This window comes from Alosa sapidissima, chromosome 24 (genome assembly GCF_018492685.1).
Source record: "Alosa sapidissima isolate fAloSap1 chromosome 24, fAloSap1.pri, whole genome shotgun sequence".
In the NCBI taxonomy this organism is placed as follows: domain Eukaryota; kingdom Metazoa; phylum Chordata; class Actinopteri; order Clupeiformes; family Clupeidae; genus Alosa; species Alosa sapidissima.
In genome coordinates, this window is record NC_055980.1 from 22,447,747 (window position 1) to 22,462,746 (window position 15,000).

Consider the following 15,000-nt stretch of genomic DNA (forward strand, 5'->3'; position numbering starts at 1 on the left):
TTTTAAAACATATAACATAGTCATATATTTTTTTTTTAAAACATATAACATAGTCATATATATATTTTTTTTTTTTTAAAACATATAACATAGTAATATATATATATATTTAAAACATATAACATAGTCATATGTATATATTTGTTTAAAACATATAACACAGTCATATATATATATTTGTTTAAAACATATAACATAGTCATATATATATATTTGTTTAAAACATATAACATAGTCATATATATTTGCCCTGAAGGTTGGGGTAGATGGCGAGCCACTGGGGAGTTTGGGAACTCTCGTCCTGGAGTTTGAGTGGCCGTTTGAGGTGATCAACGGCAAGTGGTTGCTCTACCTGACGGAGATTGTCACCAAGGGAAAATCGGAGACTCGCTGCGTCCCACCGGGTGATGTGGTGAACCTGCTCAACCTTCCTGTGAGTGAACACACAGAGAGGCTCGCTCATATGCAGTCTCACAGAGAGGCTCGCTCATATGCAGTCTCACAGAGAGGCTCGCTCATATGCAGTCTCACAGAAAGGCTCGCTCATATGCAGTCTCACAGAGAGGCTCGCTTATATGCAGTCTCACAGAGAGGCTCGCTCATATGCAGTCTCTTCAGTGTAATTGTCTACAAGTCTTTCATATGCAGTCTCTTCAGTGTAACTGTCTACAAGTCTTTCATTTATATAGCACATTTTCTATGCAGAGTGAGATCTTGTGTTGTAGAGATGAATGTGTTACAAACAAAACCTTAGAAAAAAAAGAGGAAGGAGCCCTTTTTCTATGTTATGGTATGGTATGGTATATATTATGGACTCTTCTCCTCTCTCATCTCTTTCTCTCCTCTCTCCTCCCTTCCTTCTCTCTCCACTCCTTTCCTCGTCTCTCCTTTCCCCTCTCTCCTCTCATCCTCCCTCCATCCTTCCTTCTCTCTACTCCTTTCCTCATCTCTCCTCTCCCCTCTCTCCTCTCCTCCTCTCTCCTCCCTTCTCTCTCCACTCCTTTCCTCGTCTCTCCTCTCCCCTCTCTTTCTCTCCTCCTCTCTCCTCCCTTCCTTCTCTCTCAACTCCTTTCCTCGTCTCTCCTCTCTCCTCTCTCCTCTCTCCTCTCCTCCTCTCCTCCGTCCTTCCTTCTCTCTCCACTCCTTTCCTCATCTCTCGTCTCGTTTCGTCTCGTCTCCTTCATCCAGCTGTCTGGCGAGCACTCCAGGCGTCAGAGGAGAGATGCCCACATAGAGGCCTACAGTGATCCTCCTGTGGAAGCAGCTGTTTCCATACTCACCCCCCGTAAGGAGACCTACCTGCTGGTGAGGAACCCCAAACTATAGACCCTTTCAAGAGAGTTCCATTATCAGCATCATAGTTGGCCCCACAAGACTTCCTTTTTAACATTCCATATGTTATCTTAATGCAGAGGAAGTAGATTGGGAACCAAATAGAACATTCAAGCATTGTTTTTGTTTTTATTGTTGAAAGGGTCTATAGAGATAAGGGCATGAGGACAAAGTGCTGTAATTGTAAGAAAAGTCAGACTGTATATATATGACTGTAAAGTTTACTACGTAATTGTATATGTCACGAAAAGTCAGAAATATGACTGTCAAGTTTACTACCGGTGTGATGCTATCTGTGCCTTTTTTTGGGCCCTAGTTTATGAATGCAGACTGCCACATTCCCTAAAGGCTAGTCCCCTCACACGGCAGCCACCTTGGTAATGGCTTGGGGCAGTTATTTTGGGCAGCTATTTCAGAATAAATACATCAACCAATTTCTTTCCCTCAATGCCGTTGGTTACTTACATTACATTGCAGGAAGGGACAGGCAAAGAAATGCACATTCGAGGTGGTAAAACGACCCGACGCGCCAGCGAAGGGCCGCTACACCTCGTAAGTTAAGGCGAATTAATATGTGATATCGTACAAAAAAACTGGATCTACTTCATAGGTGTGATATTCATAGTTGTGCAATTACACGGCTATTACACGCTCTAAAGAACGCATGACAATGGGAAATTCAACCAAGCAGTGGTGTAGTGTAAGTGTAGACAACTGCCACATTGGCCTTACAAACTAACCCCATACATTTCTATGGAGGATTCTTTGAGTGCTGTGTCTCCTCATTATATAGTCTCTGCTTCCGCCTCCTCTCTGTCCTGTTCAGGAGTGTTCCAAAGGGACTGCACGCTGTATCACGTTCTCCTGTCCTTTGATCAACATGTCCAACTACGCAGAGGTCATCGTAAGGTCACGTGTCTGGAACAGCACTATGCTGGAGGTGAGTGTGTGCGTGCGTTTGTGGAGTAGTCCCTGCAGTTAGTACTATTACTGTAATTAAAGCAGTACTATTACTGTAATTATATATGATATATAATTATATATAACTGTAGTCTGGATTGTGCAGACTAGCTCAGCTGCTAACGTTTGAAACTACGTTGAAGAACTGTAATCTCTCGGAGCATCAAACTGTCGCTGTCATAAGTCCACCGAGTTGCTGATCTGCCAGAGAGGGTTAAAGCGGAGCATCAAGGAACTTTGGTTATGCTTCCAGTGATCTAGCTAGACTGCAGTCTAACTGTTACAAGTAGGGCCTACTAACATCACTTATTGAAAGCCTATTTATTTATGTATTTTATTACTTGTTAATTTTTGTTTGTTGTCTGTCTTGTATGTCTAGCGTTAGGTGTCTCGGGTACGCTGGCGATTACGCCGCTCCATCAGCCATCTTTTGTCTTGTGCGTCTTTTGTAAATTTGTTTGTTTGTCTTGATGTCACGGGAACGCTGGCCACTACGCCACTCTGTCCGGCATTTTGTCTTACGCGTAAATGTCTAGTGTGTAAAGCGACCTTGGGTGCTTTGAAAGGCGCTATGTAACCAATAAAATGTATTATTATTATTATTATTATTATTATTATTTTAATTGATATTACAACTGACCCTGTATTTTGTGTGTGTGTGTCTGTCTGTCTGTCTGTCTGTCTGTTTTTCTGTCTTTCAGGACTACAGTAATGCACTTAGGGTGAAAGTCAAGGGCGAGGTGACATTAAAGCTCGTAACGGACAAACCAAACATCAAGATGGACAGTCAGAGCAGAGATGTGTGTGAAAAGACCTCACAATAGCCCTCATGCACAGACCTCACAACAGACCTCACAATAGCCCTCATGCACAGACCTCACAATAGACCTCACAATGTCCCTCATGCACAGACCTCATGCACAGACCTCACAATAGCCCTCATGCACAGACCTCACAATAGACCTCACAATGTCCCTCATGCACAGACCTCATGCACAGACCTCACAATAGCCCTCATGCACAGACCTCACGATAGACCTCACAATGTCCCTCATGCACAGACCTCATGCACAGACCTCACAATAGCCCTCATGCACAGACCTCACAATAGACCTCACAATGTCCCTCATGCACAGACCTCATGCACAGACCTCACAATAGCCCTCATGCACAGACCTCACAATAGCCCTTATGCACAAACCTCACAATAGACCTCAGAATAACCCTCATGCACAGACCTCACAATGTCCCTCATGCACAGATCTCACAATAACCCTATATAGTCACTAACAAATGACAATTCTTCAACTATACTGTCAGAGTTTGTAATGCTATCAAGAAAAGGGCCCCAGATTTTATACAATTTCTTTCCTGTTTTTGTGCTTTCAACATTTTTTAATTTGAGATTATTATGAGATGAAATAGTTTATCAAAGCTTCCCTTTTTGTTGGCCTCTCTCAATCTCTGTAGTTTCTTGTGAACATCGACCCGGTTCTTGCGGAGGAGGCGCCTTATGAGATTCCCTTCTGGATCTTCATCATTGCGGGTGCGGCAGGAGTTCTTCTGCTGAGCATCATCATCTTCGTCCTGTGGAAGGTAGGACTGGAAAGAAGAAAGGGAAAAAGGGAGAAAGAGGGGGAGGAGAAGAAACTCTAACATCCCTTAATTCAAGCATTGATCTTAGGACAGATTAAGAACTTGCAGACGTGAGAAGAGAGGAGAGGACAGAGAGAAAGAGAGGAAAGGAGAAGAATGGAGGGAAAAGAGAAGAGGATAGGAAAGGAGATTAGTGAAGATGAGAGGAGAGGAAAATGGAGAAAGAGGAGAGGGAAGGAGTAGGAGTGAACATGAGAGGAGAAGGAAAGAAAATATACACTATAGAATATAGAATAGAATATAGAATGGTTTTGAAGATGTTTACGATGTGTTTGGACATACTGTAGACTTTACTATACAGTGTTCAACATACAGCACATGGTCTCTCATTCTGTTTGGACACTGTCACCTTCTGTTTGAAGGTCCTGTTGTTTGTGTGTTGTAACCCAGCATTGCCTAATCTGTCTTAAATTACTAGACCTTCTGCCCACCCTTGCAAGAGTCCCATACCTACTGAGGAACCCAGACCATAATAACCTTCAGTAACCAAAACAACCCTGAGCATCAACCCATGTCTTTTCATCTCTATCTAACTGCACCCTACCCCACCTTGCCTTTCTCCTCTCTTCCTCGTCCTCCCTTCTTCTTCTCTCCCTCCTTCTGTCCCCCAGTGCGGTTTCTTCAAGCGGGCGAGTCGACGGGAGATGTACGAGGCAAAATCGCAGAAGGCCGAGATGAAGATCCAGCCCTCGGAGACAGAGAGGCTGACGGACGACTACTAACGCCCCCCTCCCGACAAAAACACCCCGGGGAGGGGGGCACCCCCCCAGGCACACATTACTCAGGTTCCTTGGTAATACCACTCCAGGCCTCTGGGGGGCGCCGTAGAGTCTTTGCAGCTAATCCTTGAACATACCTCCCTTTCTAATCTACATTTCTCTCCTTCACTTGGTCTGCATTTCAGCCTGTTCCTCCCTCCGAAGTCTCTCCGATTAGATTTGCTACATTAACTTTTCTTCCTACTTCCTACTCACTTCCTGCTTTTCTAGGCGATTCTACTTGCTAATGCTAATCTATTGCTTAAGGTCACATGCTATATGCTAACGCGAATGCTAATTCTCATCATCACTTGACTATTGACATGTTTGTCTCTTCTTTGCAGCTGAGTGTTGTACACTGACTCTTTGCCCTGTGTACGCCTTCAGTCTAATCGCAATGTTCTCACTCAATTTTAATCTCTCACTGTTCCTACCGCATTGTTCTAACTCTTACAAGCAGGCTACACCAGACACGTAACTGAGCGTATGCCACAACAATTAGCTTCCACTATAATCAATGGAACTGGCTACAGCGACAGTGGCGTACAGCGGCGCATACATTGGAAAAAACTAGACCAGTTGTCTAAAATTATTTATACAGTCCTTGAACAGAACACCTCAGTTGCCCACCTGGTATAGCCCGGCTGTTACAGTTAGCCCAGCTGTGTTGCTTATCTCCCTGTAGTGCCATGATTTGATTTTCTCCACTTGAATGCCTGAAAATAGATTATCAGTTTCTTGCTCTCTTGATGCATAAATACAATCATAAATCTCCCTTCTTTTTAGGGGGATTTTTGTGTACCATAAAGTGTACATTTCCAGTTTGACTTGGCCATAGAGTTTGTAGGCCTATGACTCGTTATCTAGTTTAAAACAGCAAGATAATATACTTTAAAGGAACACATCAATGGTTTGGGAAATAATCTAATTTTCTGTCTACCCCTGAGTTTATTAAGAGGATATTCTTCTCTTCTCTGCAATAACCCAGTTTGACAATGTTAGTCTAGCTTAGAGTAATTCACTGGAAGTGGATTAGACCAGTTACTGTAGCCTATAGCCACCTATAGCCAAAAAGGACCTACAGTATACTAATTGGTCTAGCCCATTTCCAGTGAATTATGCTTAGCTAGGCTAACAGTGTCAGATTTTGGAAAGCTTATTTCCCAAAAAGTCGGTGGATTCCTTCAAAGTGAAAAGTGTTATTATAACGTAGGGATATTAGCACATAGTGACAACCTCTTATACCCATGGCTGACCGTTGACTCTCTTCATGTCCAGTGTGGCTTCTTCAAGAGGGCCGTCTACTACAGGATAATGCCAAAGTACAAAGGAGTAAAGATTCGCCAGGAGGAACGCTACAAGTTTAACGCCCTTCAGGCGCAGGAGGTCCACAAGAAGCTATGGGTCACCAGCTGGACTGAGACACCGACTTACTACTACTGACCTTTGGCCTTTGACCTTTTGAACCTTTTGAGCCCTCCCACCAAATCCTGAGGAGAGACGTGGGTATTGGCAAATGGATATTACTGTCCATGCCTCCTCCTTGAATGATGCTGGAGGGGGCGGGATGTGGTTGGGTGGTGATTGGGTTTGCCTGCTGTCACTCAGAGACCCTGACCAATTAACACTCCTCTCTTTTACACATGGATTATTTTAGTGATTTCATCAAATGGCATTGTGCAATATCAAGTTATTCTGCTTTTTTGCAACCTTAAATCTTTTTTTCCTTTTTTTGCAAGCCCAAAAGAGCAGAACAGTGGCAGATCAGAAGAGACTTGTTCATTCCCCATGTCAGGCTCTTCTAAGACATTCATAATTGAATTCTGGAACTAGTTATGTGCCCTTTATCAAGAAAGACTTTCACATGTACATATTTTGTCCCAAATACATTCACCTGTGCCTATTATAGCACTGGCATTACTTCATTATATTTTGTCTCTTTTTTTTTACAAATTGTGAGTCAAAAATTGTGGACTGATTGTTGTGTTCTTATGAATTGTTGCCAAGATAATACCACTATAAACTATAAACACAAAGACTATTCTGAACTTTGCCACTCAGACACCACTGAGTGAATCTGATGTACAAGGATACTCTTCTACAATCATTCATACAACCAGACATACTGTACGCAGGCACACAGCATAGACATACTGTATATCCCACAAAATACACAATACACACAAAATGTCTGCAGGCTCAAATAAGATGTAGATGTTTTTGGAGATGACCTTTAGGGGATGTGAACAGCATGGCCTATTTCCACTTCTGCGTTGAGATTTTTGCTTCCATTGCTTGCATTGTTTTGTTTGCTTGGCGCTTTTGTATCAGTGATATGTTTTGCTGAGGCAGAGGCACTTACTGCCTGAATTGGTCCTTTACCACTTATCTAGAAAACAAGCGTCCCAAAACTGTCTCTGTGGTGTGTATTCTCTTTGCAGGCATTATATATTATATGTCATAATAATGACTGACCCACAATAATAAACTGTTAAAGGAACATGCCACTTTTTTAGAAATTGGCTTATTTGCCATCTACCCCTGAGTTAGATAAGAGGATGCTCACCCTTCTCTTCTCTGTGTTCTCTGACCCAATTTGACACCATATTTTAGGGTACCCTATTTAGGGTTATTTAGGCAGGCCTATTTTGGACGTCCAATCTTAGGTGCAGATTGTAACGCCAGATTATATTTTTTTCCCGACGTCCAGTATAGACATTACATTACATTTGGCTGACGCATTTTTAACCAAAGCGACTAACAACATAGTAAACAGTTTAAGTTTTAAAGCAATTTTCAACAATTTTAGGACAATTTAAAAACAGTAAGAATAAGTGCATCAGTGAGTGCTGTTTTTAATAGTTACGTCTCAGTTCAAGACGGCTGGTAAGTGCTAGGATCAGCAAGACTTGTTGTAAGTGGTGCAAATAAGGTTACATAGTCCTATTGACGTCCAAATGGGGTCATGGTTAGACGTCAAAATAGCGGACCTAGTTTGCACGCCCTACAGTCTTCCAGAATTGGTCTTGGACCGACGGACACAATAAAGACATGATCTGCATGTCCATCGGACGTCTAATGACATCTAATGTTTAGTGGGATGTATCCTTTTATCTAACTGTGGAGTAGATGCCAAAATAAGCTAATTTCCCAAAAAGTTGTCATGTTCCTTTAAAGGATTCCACTAGTATGTCCCTGAATGTCAGTTTTAAAGGGCATGGGAAAACATGCTCCAATAACAGATAATGGTCTCGTTAAAAACCTGTTAAGGAGTGAATTATTTTCCTGGTTCCTTCTAAAATTCTACGCAAACGATCTATAGTTTCAGTGTTCTTTATACAGTCTATGTGGGAAATCTCTGAGGGTAACTGTCGCATCATAGTGCGGAACTCTCGGTTCTAATCACATTCTAATCACATATTTGTGACAGTACTCCTAAAGAGGTTAAAGGTCAAAGTTTGCCTGATGCATGCAATTTTATCTGCGTAAAGAGAAAGTCGCAACACTGGAGTTCAAATAAAAGTGTGAACATGTAAGCAGGCTGACACAGACAAAAACATCTACAGTTGCATTAGCTGAAATAAATATTCAATTACATTTTTTCCAGTGCTTTGTTTGTTATTGTTATATGTTTGCAATATTGATTGTCAATTTTTATAATTTGTTTAACCATCTTCACATGTTATGCCCTGCTGACCTCTCTACAGTCTAACACAGGAATCGCTACAGTCATCCAACCACTAGGGGGCACTGGTCTGCAGTTGTGTTGGGCTAGGGGTGGGGGTGGGGGGTAGTCATGGATTGTAAGGAGTAGGGGTAAGATGCTTCTCTTTTCTCAAGAGAATACACAAAGTTATCTGAAAGGTTCAATTTTATACCTTGTTCAGTGTCAATAAAATGTTTTGATGAAACTGGTTGTTTTCTTTGACAATGGTCATTTACACAGTATCATTAAAGGAACTGTATGTAAGAAATGTATTTCAATTAATCATAAAATGGCCCTGATATGTCACTAGACATTAAGAAATCGTGTTCATTTCAAATACTTATATCACTGACAACAGTGGTACGGCCAGGATATTGTCATTTAAAAAGCAAAGTTGCAGCCCTCAGCTGATGTTGATGTTGTGTTTTGTCATGTCATGTTGTGTTTTGGCCTGACGCGCCACCCTCCACCTATCTACTAATCACCAAGTCAGTAGTGTCTCGGCATTCGGGTTGGCAACTTCGAATCAGGGGGGAGGGGGAGGGGATACACCGCTCTACAGTAATTTGAAAGTGATTGCAGTACCAGTTTTGGCCACAATCTTACATATGGTTCCTTTAATCATTGATGATGTGTAAATGGTTATGTACAGTGTGGTTATGTAGAGCACGAGACATGACTACAATGTATGTGTTTATGTCTGTCTTTATTCTACAAAGGGCAAAATATTTACCAAGAAAATTAATCCAATATGCATACACAATTCTGACTTTACAAACAAATAATTATATCATCCCAAGACCCCCCCCCCCCCCCCTGACAATTTCATTCAAATTATTACAAATAAATTACAAAAACAGTCAGCTTTCTTTGCATAGTCAAAACAATTTGACCCAAAAAAAAATATATCAATAAATATACAGCACATTCAACAGCGAAGAAACAACAGCAATATCGACCAAAACAATCATGAAATCATTAAATCAACAAACATTCCTTAAAATTCCAGAAGTTTCACTCCCTCCCAACAACGTTTATTTCAGTTCCAACTCTGAGGAAGATTTGCGAAAGTGCCTCACTTTACGGTACTGGTAGGCCAGGAACGCCGTGGCAACCAGTAGAACCAGGCCGAGGACCAGAAGGACCCATTGGCCCGCGGCGGCAGCTGCACTGTCCACGTTCATACCCAGGAAGCCGACTTTCCCATCACCCGTTGGAGGAGGCTCGACGGCAGCTTCATCAGCTGTGAGGTCACCCAGGAACACACACACACACACACACACACAGTCAGTTTAGTAATTTGCTGTGGGGGCAAAGTACACTCTTAAAACGAATGTGTTGTCCCTATATGGACACAGAGATGTGTTAAAACAACACAAGATGCGTTGTTTTCAACACATTCATTTTTAGTGTAGCTCCTTAAATTCAACTAGTCTAGTGAGGAAACCGATAGCTATACAGTGCATGACCCAGTGTTTCCCATACATTGACTTATTTGTGGCTGCCCACCACAATATCAACATTGACCACCACACACTGATTTTCCTGGTTGTACTAAATTGTGCTTAAATCTGGTTAGAATCATAACCGCGCTGCACTAATTTGTTAAAAACTGTTGCATTCGAGTTAATTCTGCAAATCTACCACCACAAATAGAATTCAATTCTGTGGGAAACACTGCATGACCAGTCCTTTCCCTACTGTATCTGCACACAGATGTGTTAAAACAACACAAGTTGTGTTGTTTTCAACACATTCATTTTAAAAGTGTAGCTCCTTAAATTCAACTAGTCTAGTGAGGAAACAGATAGGTAAACATGACCAGTCCGTTCCCAACAAAAGGGCAGGAATGGGACTTACTCGGTGGGGTCCAGTCATACTCCGGCCAGCCCATGACCTCTCCGTTCTTAGAGTTCTCCTTCTCCAGCCAGGTGATGAGGGGCTGGAAGTACTCCATCAGGGGTGCGGCAGTCATGTTCCGCTGACCCGTGATGTCAAACATGGCATCTGGCCACGGCTTACTGAAGCCCAGCTTCATGGCGTCTCTGTGACAGGCAAGGTGCGAGAGAGACATTTAGCATACATAAAAAACTGATGAATAACACACACACACACACACACACATCATAAGTTGATAATTTATCACACATAGCCTACTCTGTAAACATATAGACAAATCTCTCCACCAGAAGCTGAAAGATCAACTTCGGTAAGACACTAGTATGTCTTGCCATCTTTTACTGGGTGGTGTTTTCCTTGAGTTAGCTCCGTACGTCACTCACCCGAGTCGTTTCCCTGCGTCGACAGACTTGTAGATGTCACAGGTGTGCAAAGGACCAGTGTGCTTGGCCGCGTCACACAGAGCCTTGTGGAACTGGAACTGGATGACAAAGCTCACAAAGTACCTGTTACCAAGACAACAGCGATGGATCAATTAAATGTTTCCTTGTGACCCAGGGCCTGTTTACATTTGTTTTTAAGGATGCGACATGAGTGATCCGATCACAAGCGGTCAGCCGAGACACATCGCTGTTTGCACGTGTCCAAGGTGTACAGCTTGAGAAGTCGCTGACCTTTTGTGGTTAGATTTCGTTACTGCAACACATTTGCATGATTCATACATGATCCACAATAATCCCTTTCAAAAGCAGGTGGAAAGTTGTACCTGACATAGGGAACGTTGGCCGGGATGTGGAACTTGGCACCGGGATCGAAGTCCTGCTCTGTGCGCGGAACTGGGGGACACAGCCCCTGGTACTTCATTCTGAGGAGAGACAGGTGTGTGTGCGTGTGTGAAACACAAATTAGAAATGAGTCCCTTACAATATATACAAAGAAGCCCAACATTGTAGGCCCCTTACAGGAGAAGACTAAAAGAGCCATTGTTTAGTCTCTATTGTTTTTTGACGACAGTGTAGATGGCAATATATATATATATATAATATATACATACTTGGAAATAAACCTGTAAATAAATAAATGATTCTGATTCTGATTCTGATTCTGAATGTTAGTCGAGCCTCACCTCATGTTCCACCACTCTTTGTTGTAGTCCTGCTCAGAGATCCGTCCATCAAACACCTTCCACCTCCACTGGTCCATCAGGTAGCCGAAGGGCAGGAAGGCAATCTTGTCCAGGGCAATGCTCATCAGGTAGTTAATGGTGCTCTCTGTAGACAGGGGCACATGAAGTCCATCACAAATCAAGTCCATCGTAATTACCTTGATGACTTAGTGGTCGAGCGAGTTGTCTGTTTGCCTATGCTTTAAAGACAGAGTGTCTTGGGTATTATCAGCTAGTGCCAGGATTTTGTGATCTCCATCATAATTACATAATTTTACATAAACCTGACACCTCATTAATAGCATATGGGATGGGATGTCACATTTTGGTCAAAGATTGTTTGTTCCCTCAGGTCAATTCTATGTTGCATGCTCATAGTTCTAAGTTCCAAGTTCTAGTTCCAAGTTCTAAGTTCACTATGTGTTCTGGATGCTCACCTTCGTTCTCCTCCACTTTGTCCAGGAGGCCGATGGTCTGCAGGTGCCTGGGCGTGGCTACGGACAGGGCCATGACGTCGCCGATGGCCTCGTGGAAGCCGGGGTTGGCGCCATCGCGGAAGGACACAGGCTGGTCCTTGTACTGCAGGAAGTACTGCACGTGACCCATCTCGTGGTGGACGGTGATGAGGTCGTCCATGGTCACCACTGTGCACTGCTTGATCCTGGCCAATGAGAGATGAAGAATTAACGTCTATGTTATGGTTATGGTTATGGTTATGGTATTTAGTAGACGGTTTTGTCCAAAGCGACATATAAATAACAATAATACAATAGTTAAATTTAACTGTAAACAATTTAAAAAGTTGGTAAGACTACACCAAGGAGAACAGCAGTAATAAACAACAATGTCAATCCAATAAGTATAAGTATATATACTCTTTTGATCCCGTGAGGGAAATTTGGCCTCTGCATTTATCCCAATCCGTGAATTAGTGAAACACACACAGCACACAGTGAACACACAGTGAGATGAAGCACACACTAATCCCAACCAGTGAGCTGCCTGCATCAACAGCGGCGCTCGGGGAGCAGTGAGGGGTTAGGTGCCTTGCTCAAGGGCAATTCAGCCGTGCCTACTGGTCGGGGTTCGAACCGGCAACCCTCCGGTTACAGGTCCGAAGTGCTAACCAGTAGGCCATGACTGCCCCCTAAAATCAATAGCCTAATGAAAATAAATAAATACCATAATATACAAACCATACATTTTTCTGTTCGCGATTAGGACATCCATAGAGATGTGATAAAGAAAATAGATAGAGCTGGTGTATGGTGTTTATGTAGGCCTACATCCCAGTGTAAGTTCTCTGATGTTTCCGGTCCCATGACAACCTTGCAACCGTATTCTGTGCACAGTATATAAATAAGCCTTTTGAGTTTGCTCATCCTGTCTCAGTGTTTGAGGTCTGTGCCCCGTGGCCTGAGTTTCTGTCAAGACGACTGTCTAACCCAATTGTGTGTAATCACTGCTTTAGCTTTGGTTCCACTTCCTGTTTGTTTCTCGGCGGACCAAGAGCAGTAGAGAAAAGAAAACACTCCCATAAGAGACCATGAGAAAAGATGGCAGCACTTTTCCATGCCAGTTTCCGGATTACAGTATGTCAGTTTTGGAACTGGAAACGGCCAATCGCTTGGTCAGTAGTCAATGAGGTAATTGATTACGCCCTCCGGCATCCAGAAATACATCCCATCCTCCTGCGATACAGACATTTAGCACAGGTTGTTTGGAACTGTTTATCACGTGGCGGCGACATCAAAGAACGCCGCAATAACTCTCTCTTTCTATGGCTCGGGGAGTGGAGCTGGACAGTGCTAGTTGCAGGACTGCAGGTTCTGGGCGTAACGTTACCTGAAGTCTTTGCGGTTGTAGAAGTCCCAGGCAGAGGCGTGGCACACGACCTCGCGTCCGTCGGTGGGTTTCAGCAGCATGGACATCTGCCAGAACTCCTGCGGCATCGGGATGAGGCCCAACGACTTGAAGAATTCGTCCGACTCTTTAAACATCCTTATGGCGTCCCAGCCCTGTCAGCCACAAACAAGCACAGGTTTCAGTTAGCACAGGTAGCAGTTAGCACAGGTAGCAGGGGAGCGTACCTATGTTCCCCGGGTCCTATGTTCCCCGCTTTGTATGGGACCGGGGAACATAGGACCCTGACCCTAACCCCGAGTGGGGAACATAGTACCCTGACCCTAACCCTAACCCCGAGTGGGGAACATAGGACCCGGGGAACATAGGGATGACCCCCACAGCACAGGGGAGCTAATCAGTAGGACACTGAGGAATTCTTTTACTGGTGAACTTGTGACATGCGGGAAATATACAGTATTTCTAGCTATTTGCCATGACTACTTTGGTTTTGAGCATGTTGAGCTCTTACAACTCTTAGACGAGTGTTTTGTTTTGTTTTGTTTTGTTTTGTCTTACCTGTGCTATCATGGCAGGGGTGGCATCCACTTGAGTAGCGTGAGGGTAGGGTATTGCCAGGTCCATAATGCCAGACCATGTTTGTGCCCACATGTTGCCTATGAGCAAACACACACACACACACCCACACAGTGTTAGACCACAGAATGGGAAACACTAACAACGTTAAGAGAAGGCTAGTTCTCTTTTAGATTGTGTGTCAGTCAATCTCAAGTCACACCAGGAAAGGAAAGTCGAAAGTAGAAAGGAAATCGACTCCCATGGACAGGTTTGAAACTGCCAGTGAGCATCACTGAATGTCAATACCTACTCATTACTCATTCTAAAACTAAACTTATTTAGTTATAGAAATAGAAACTTATTATTCTTCCTACATGTATCCCCAATTCTAGGGAGGTTTTCCTCGCCCCTGTTACCCATGGGCCTCTCTCTTTCTTTTCTTTTCTTCCTTTCTTTCCTTTTTTTTTTCTCTGATTGCCTACATTCTTTAAAGCGCCATGATACATGTGTAATGTTTTGGCGCTCTATAAGCACAATAAATTGAAATTGAGACATGACAGGTGGGGCATGACAAACAGGACATACACACATAAACATAACAGGCTTACATATACATTAAAGCTCCATCAGATCCAGGGGACTGAGAACCAAACCAGAACCAAAATGTGAATATAATATGTCAACGTTGCCAATTTGATAGGGTGATTTGATTTGATGGAGAGTGGGGAATGAACTACTGAGATAGAGTAACATGAACACAGATCAGCTGGACAACAAATCAACAGCTTATCAGTGGACTGAAATATGCTCCTGACATTCATTTTTTAGTTTATTTATTGCTTCATTCATTCCCTTTACTCACTCACTCACTCACTCACTCACTCACTGACTCATTCACTCTCTCACTCATTCACTCTCTCTCTCACTCATTCACTCTCTCATTCACTCACTCACTCATTCACTCATTTATTCACTCATTCACTCTCTAACTCTCTCACTCACTCATTCATGTGTTGCTGTGGTTCATGCATGTACAGAATTTGCTTACCCAGCAGATGTGCAGGGATGGGTCCTTTCAGGTTGATGTACTTCTCTCCGTATTT

General features: G+C 43.0%; 2 protein-coding genes across 4 annotated transcripts in view; one reads left to right on the top strand and one right to left on the bottom strand.

Moving 5' to 3' along the window:
- The window catches only part of itga3b (integrin, alpha 3b), a 71,499-nt gene extending 64,865 nt beyond the window's left edge, over window positions 1-6,634 (top strand). For 2 of the 3 annotated variants that reach the window (XM_042081886.1, XM_042081884.1), the window contains exons 20-26: window positions 257-433; window positions 1,189-1,305; window positions 2,159-2,272; window positions 2,994-3,092; window positions 3,763-3,888; window positions 4,560-4,741; window positions 5,985-6,634. In XM_042081886.1, the coding sequence (XP_041937820.1) occupies window positions 257-433; window positions 1,189-1,305; window positions 2,159-2,272; window positions 2,994-3,092; window positions 3,763-3,888; window positions 4,560-4,670 (744 nt within the window). In that variant the 3' untranslated portion in view covers window positions 4,671-4,741; window positions 5,985-6,634. The remainder of the gene's footprint in view (window positions 1-256; window positions 434-1,188; window positions 1,306-2,158; window positions 2,273-2,993; window positions 3,093-3,762; window positions 3,889-4,559; window positions 4,742-5,984) is intronic. The other variant, XM_042081885.1, reaches the window with a different exon arrangement.
- Window positions 6,635-9,099: 2,465 nt separating this feature from the next.
- ace (angiotensin I converting enzyme (peptidyl-dipeptidase A) 1) overlaps window positions 9,100-15,000 on the bottom strand; it is a 33,317-nt gene continuing 27,416 nt past the window's right edge. The window contains exons 17-25 of the mRNA XM_042081879.1: window positions 14,946-15,000; window positions 13,898-13,995; window positions 13,322-13,494; window positions 11,914-12,137; window positions 11,438-11,582; window positions 11,078-11,176; window positions 10,695-10,817; window positions 10,273-10,457; window positions 9,100-9,655 (exon numbers count right to left, since the gene is read on the bottom strand). The exon at window positions 14,946-15,000 is cut by the window's right edge and continues 137 nt beyond it. Of these exons, the coding sequence (XP_041937813.1) occupies window positions 9,447-9,655; window positions 10,273-10,457; window positions 10,695-10,817; window positions 11,078-11,176; window positions 11,438-11,582; window positions 11,914-12,137; window positions 13,322-13,494; window positions 13,898-13,995; window positions 14,946-15,000 (1,311 nt within the window). The 3' untranslated portion in view covers window positions 9,100-9,446. The remainder of the gene's footprint in view (window positions 9,656-10,272; window positions 10,458-10,694; window positions 10,818-11,077; window positions 11,177-11,437; window positions 11,583-11,913; window positions 12,138-13,321; window positions 13,495-13,897; window positions 13,996-14,945) is intronic.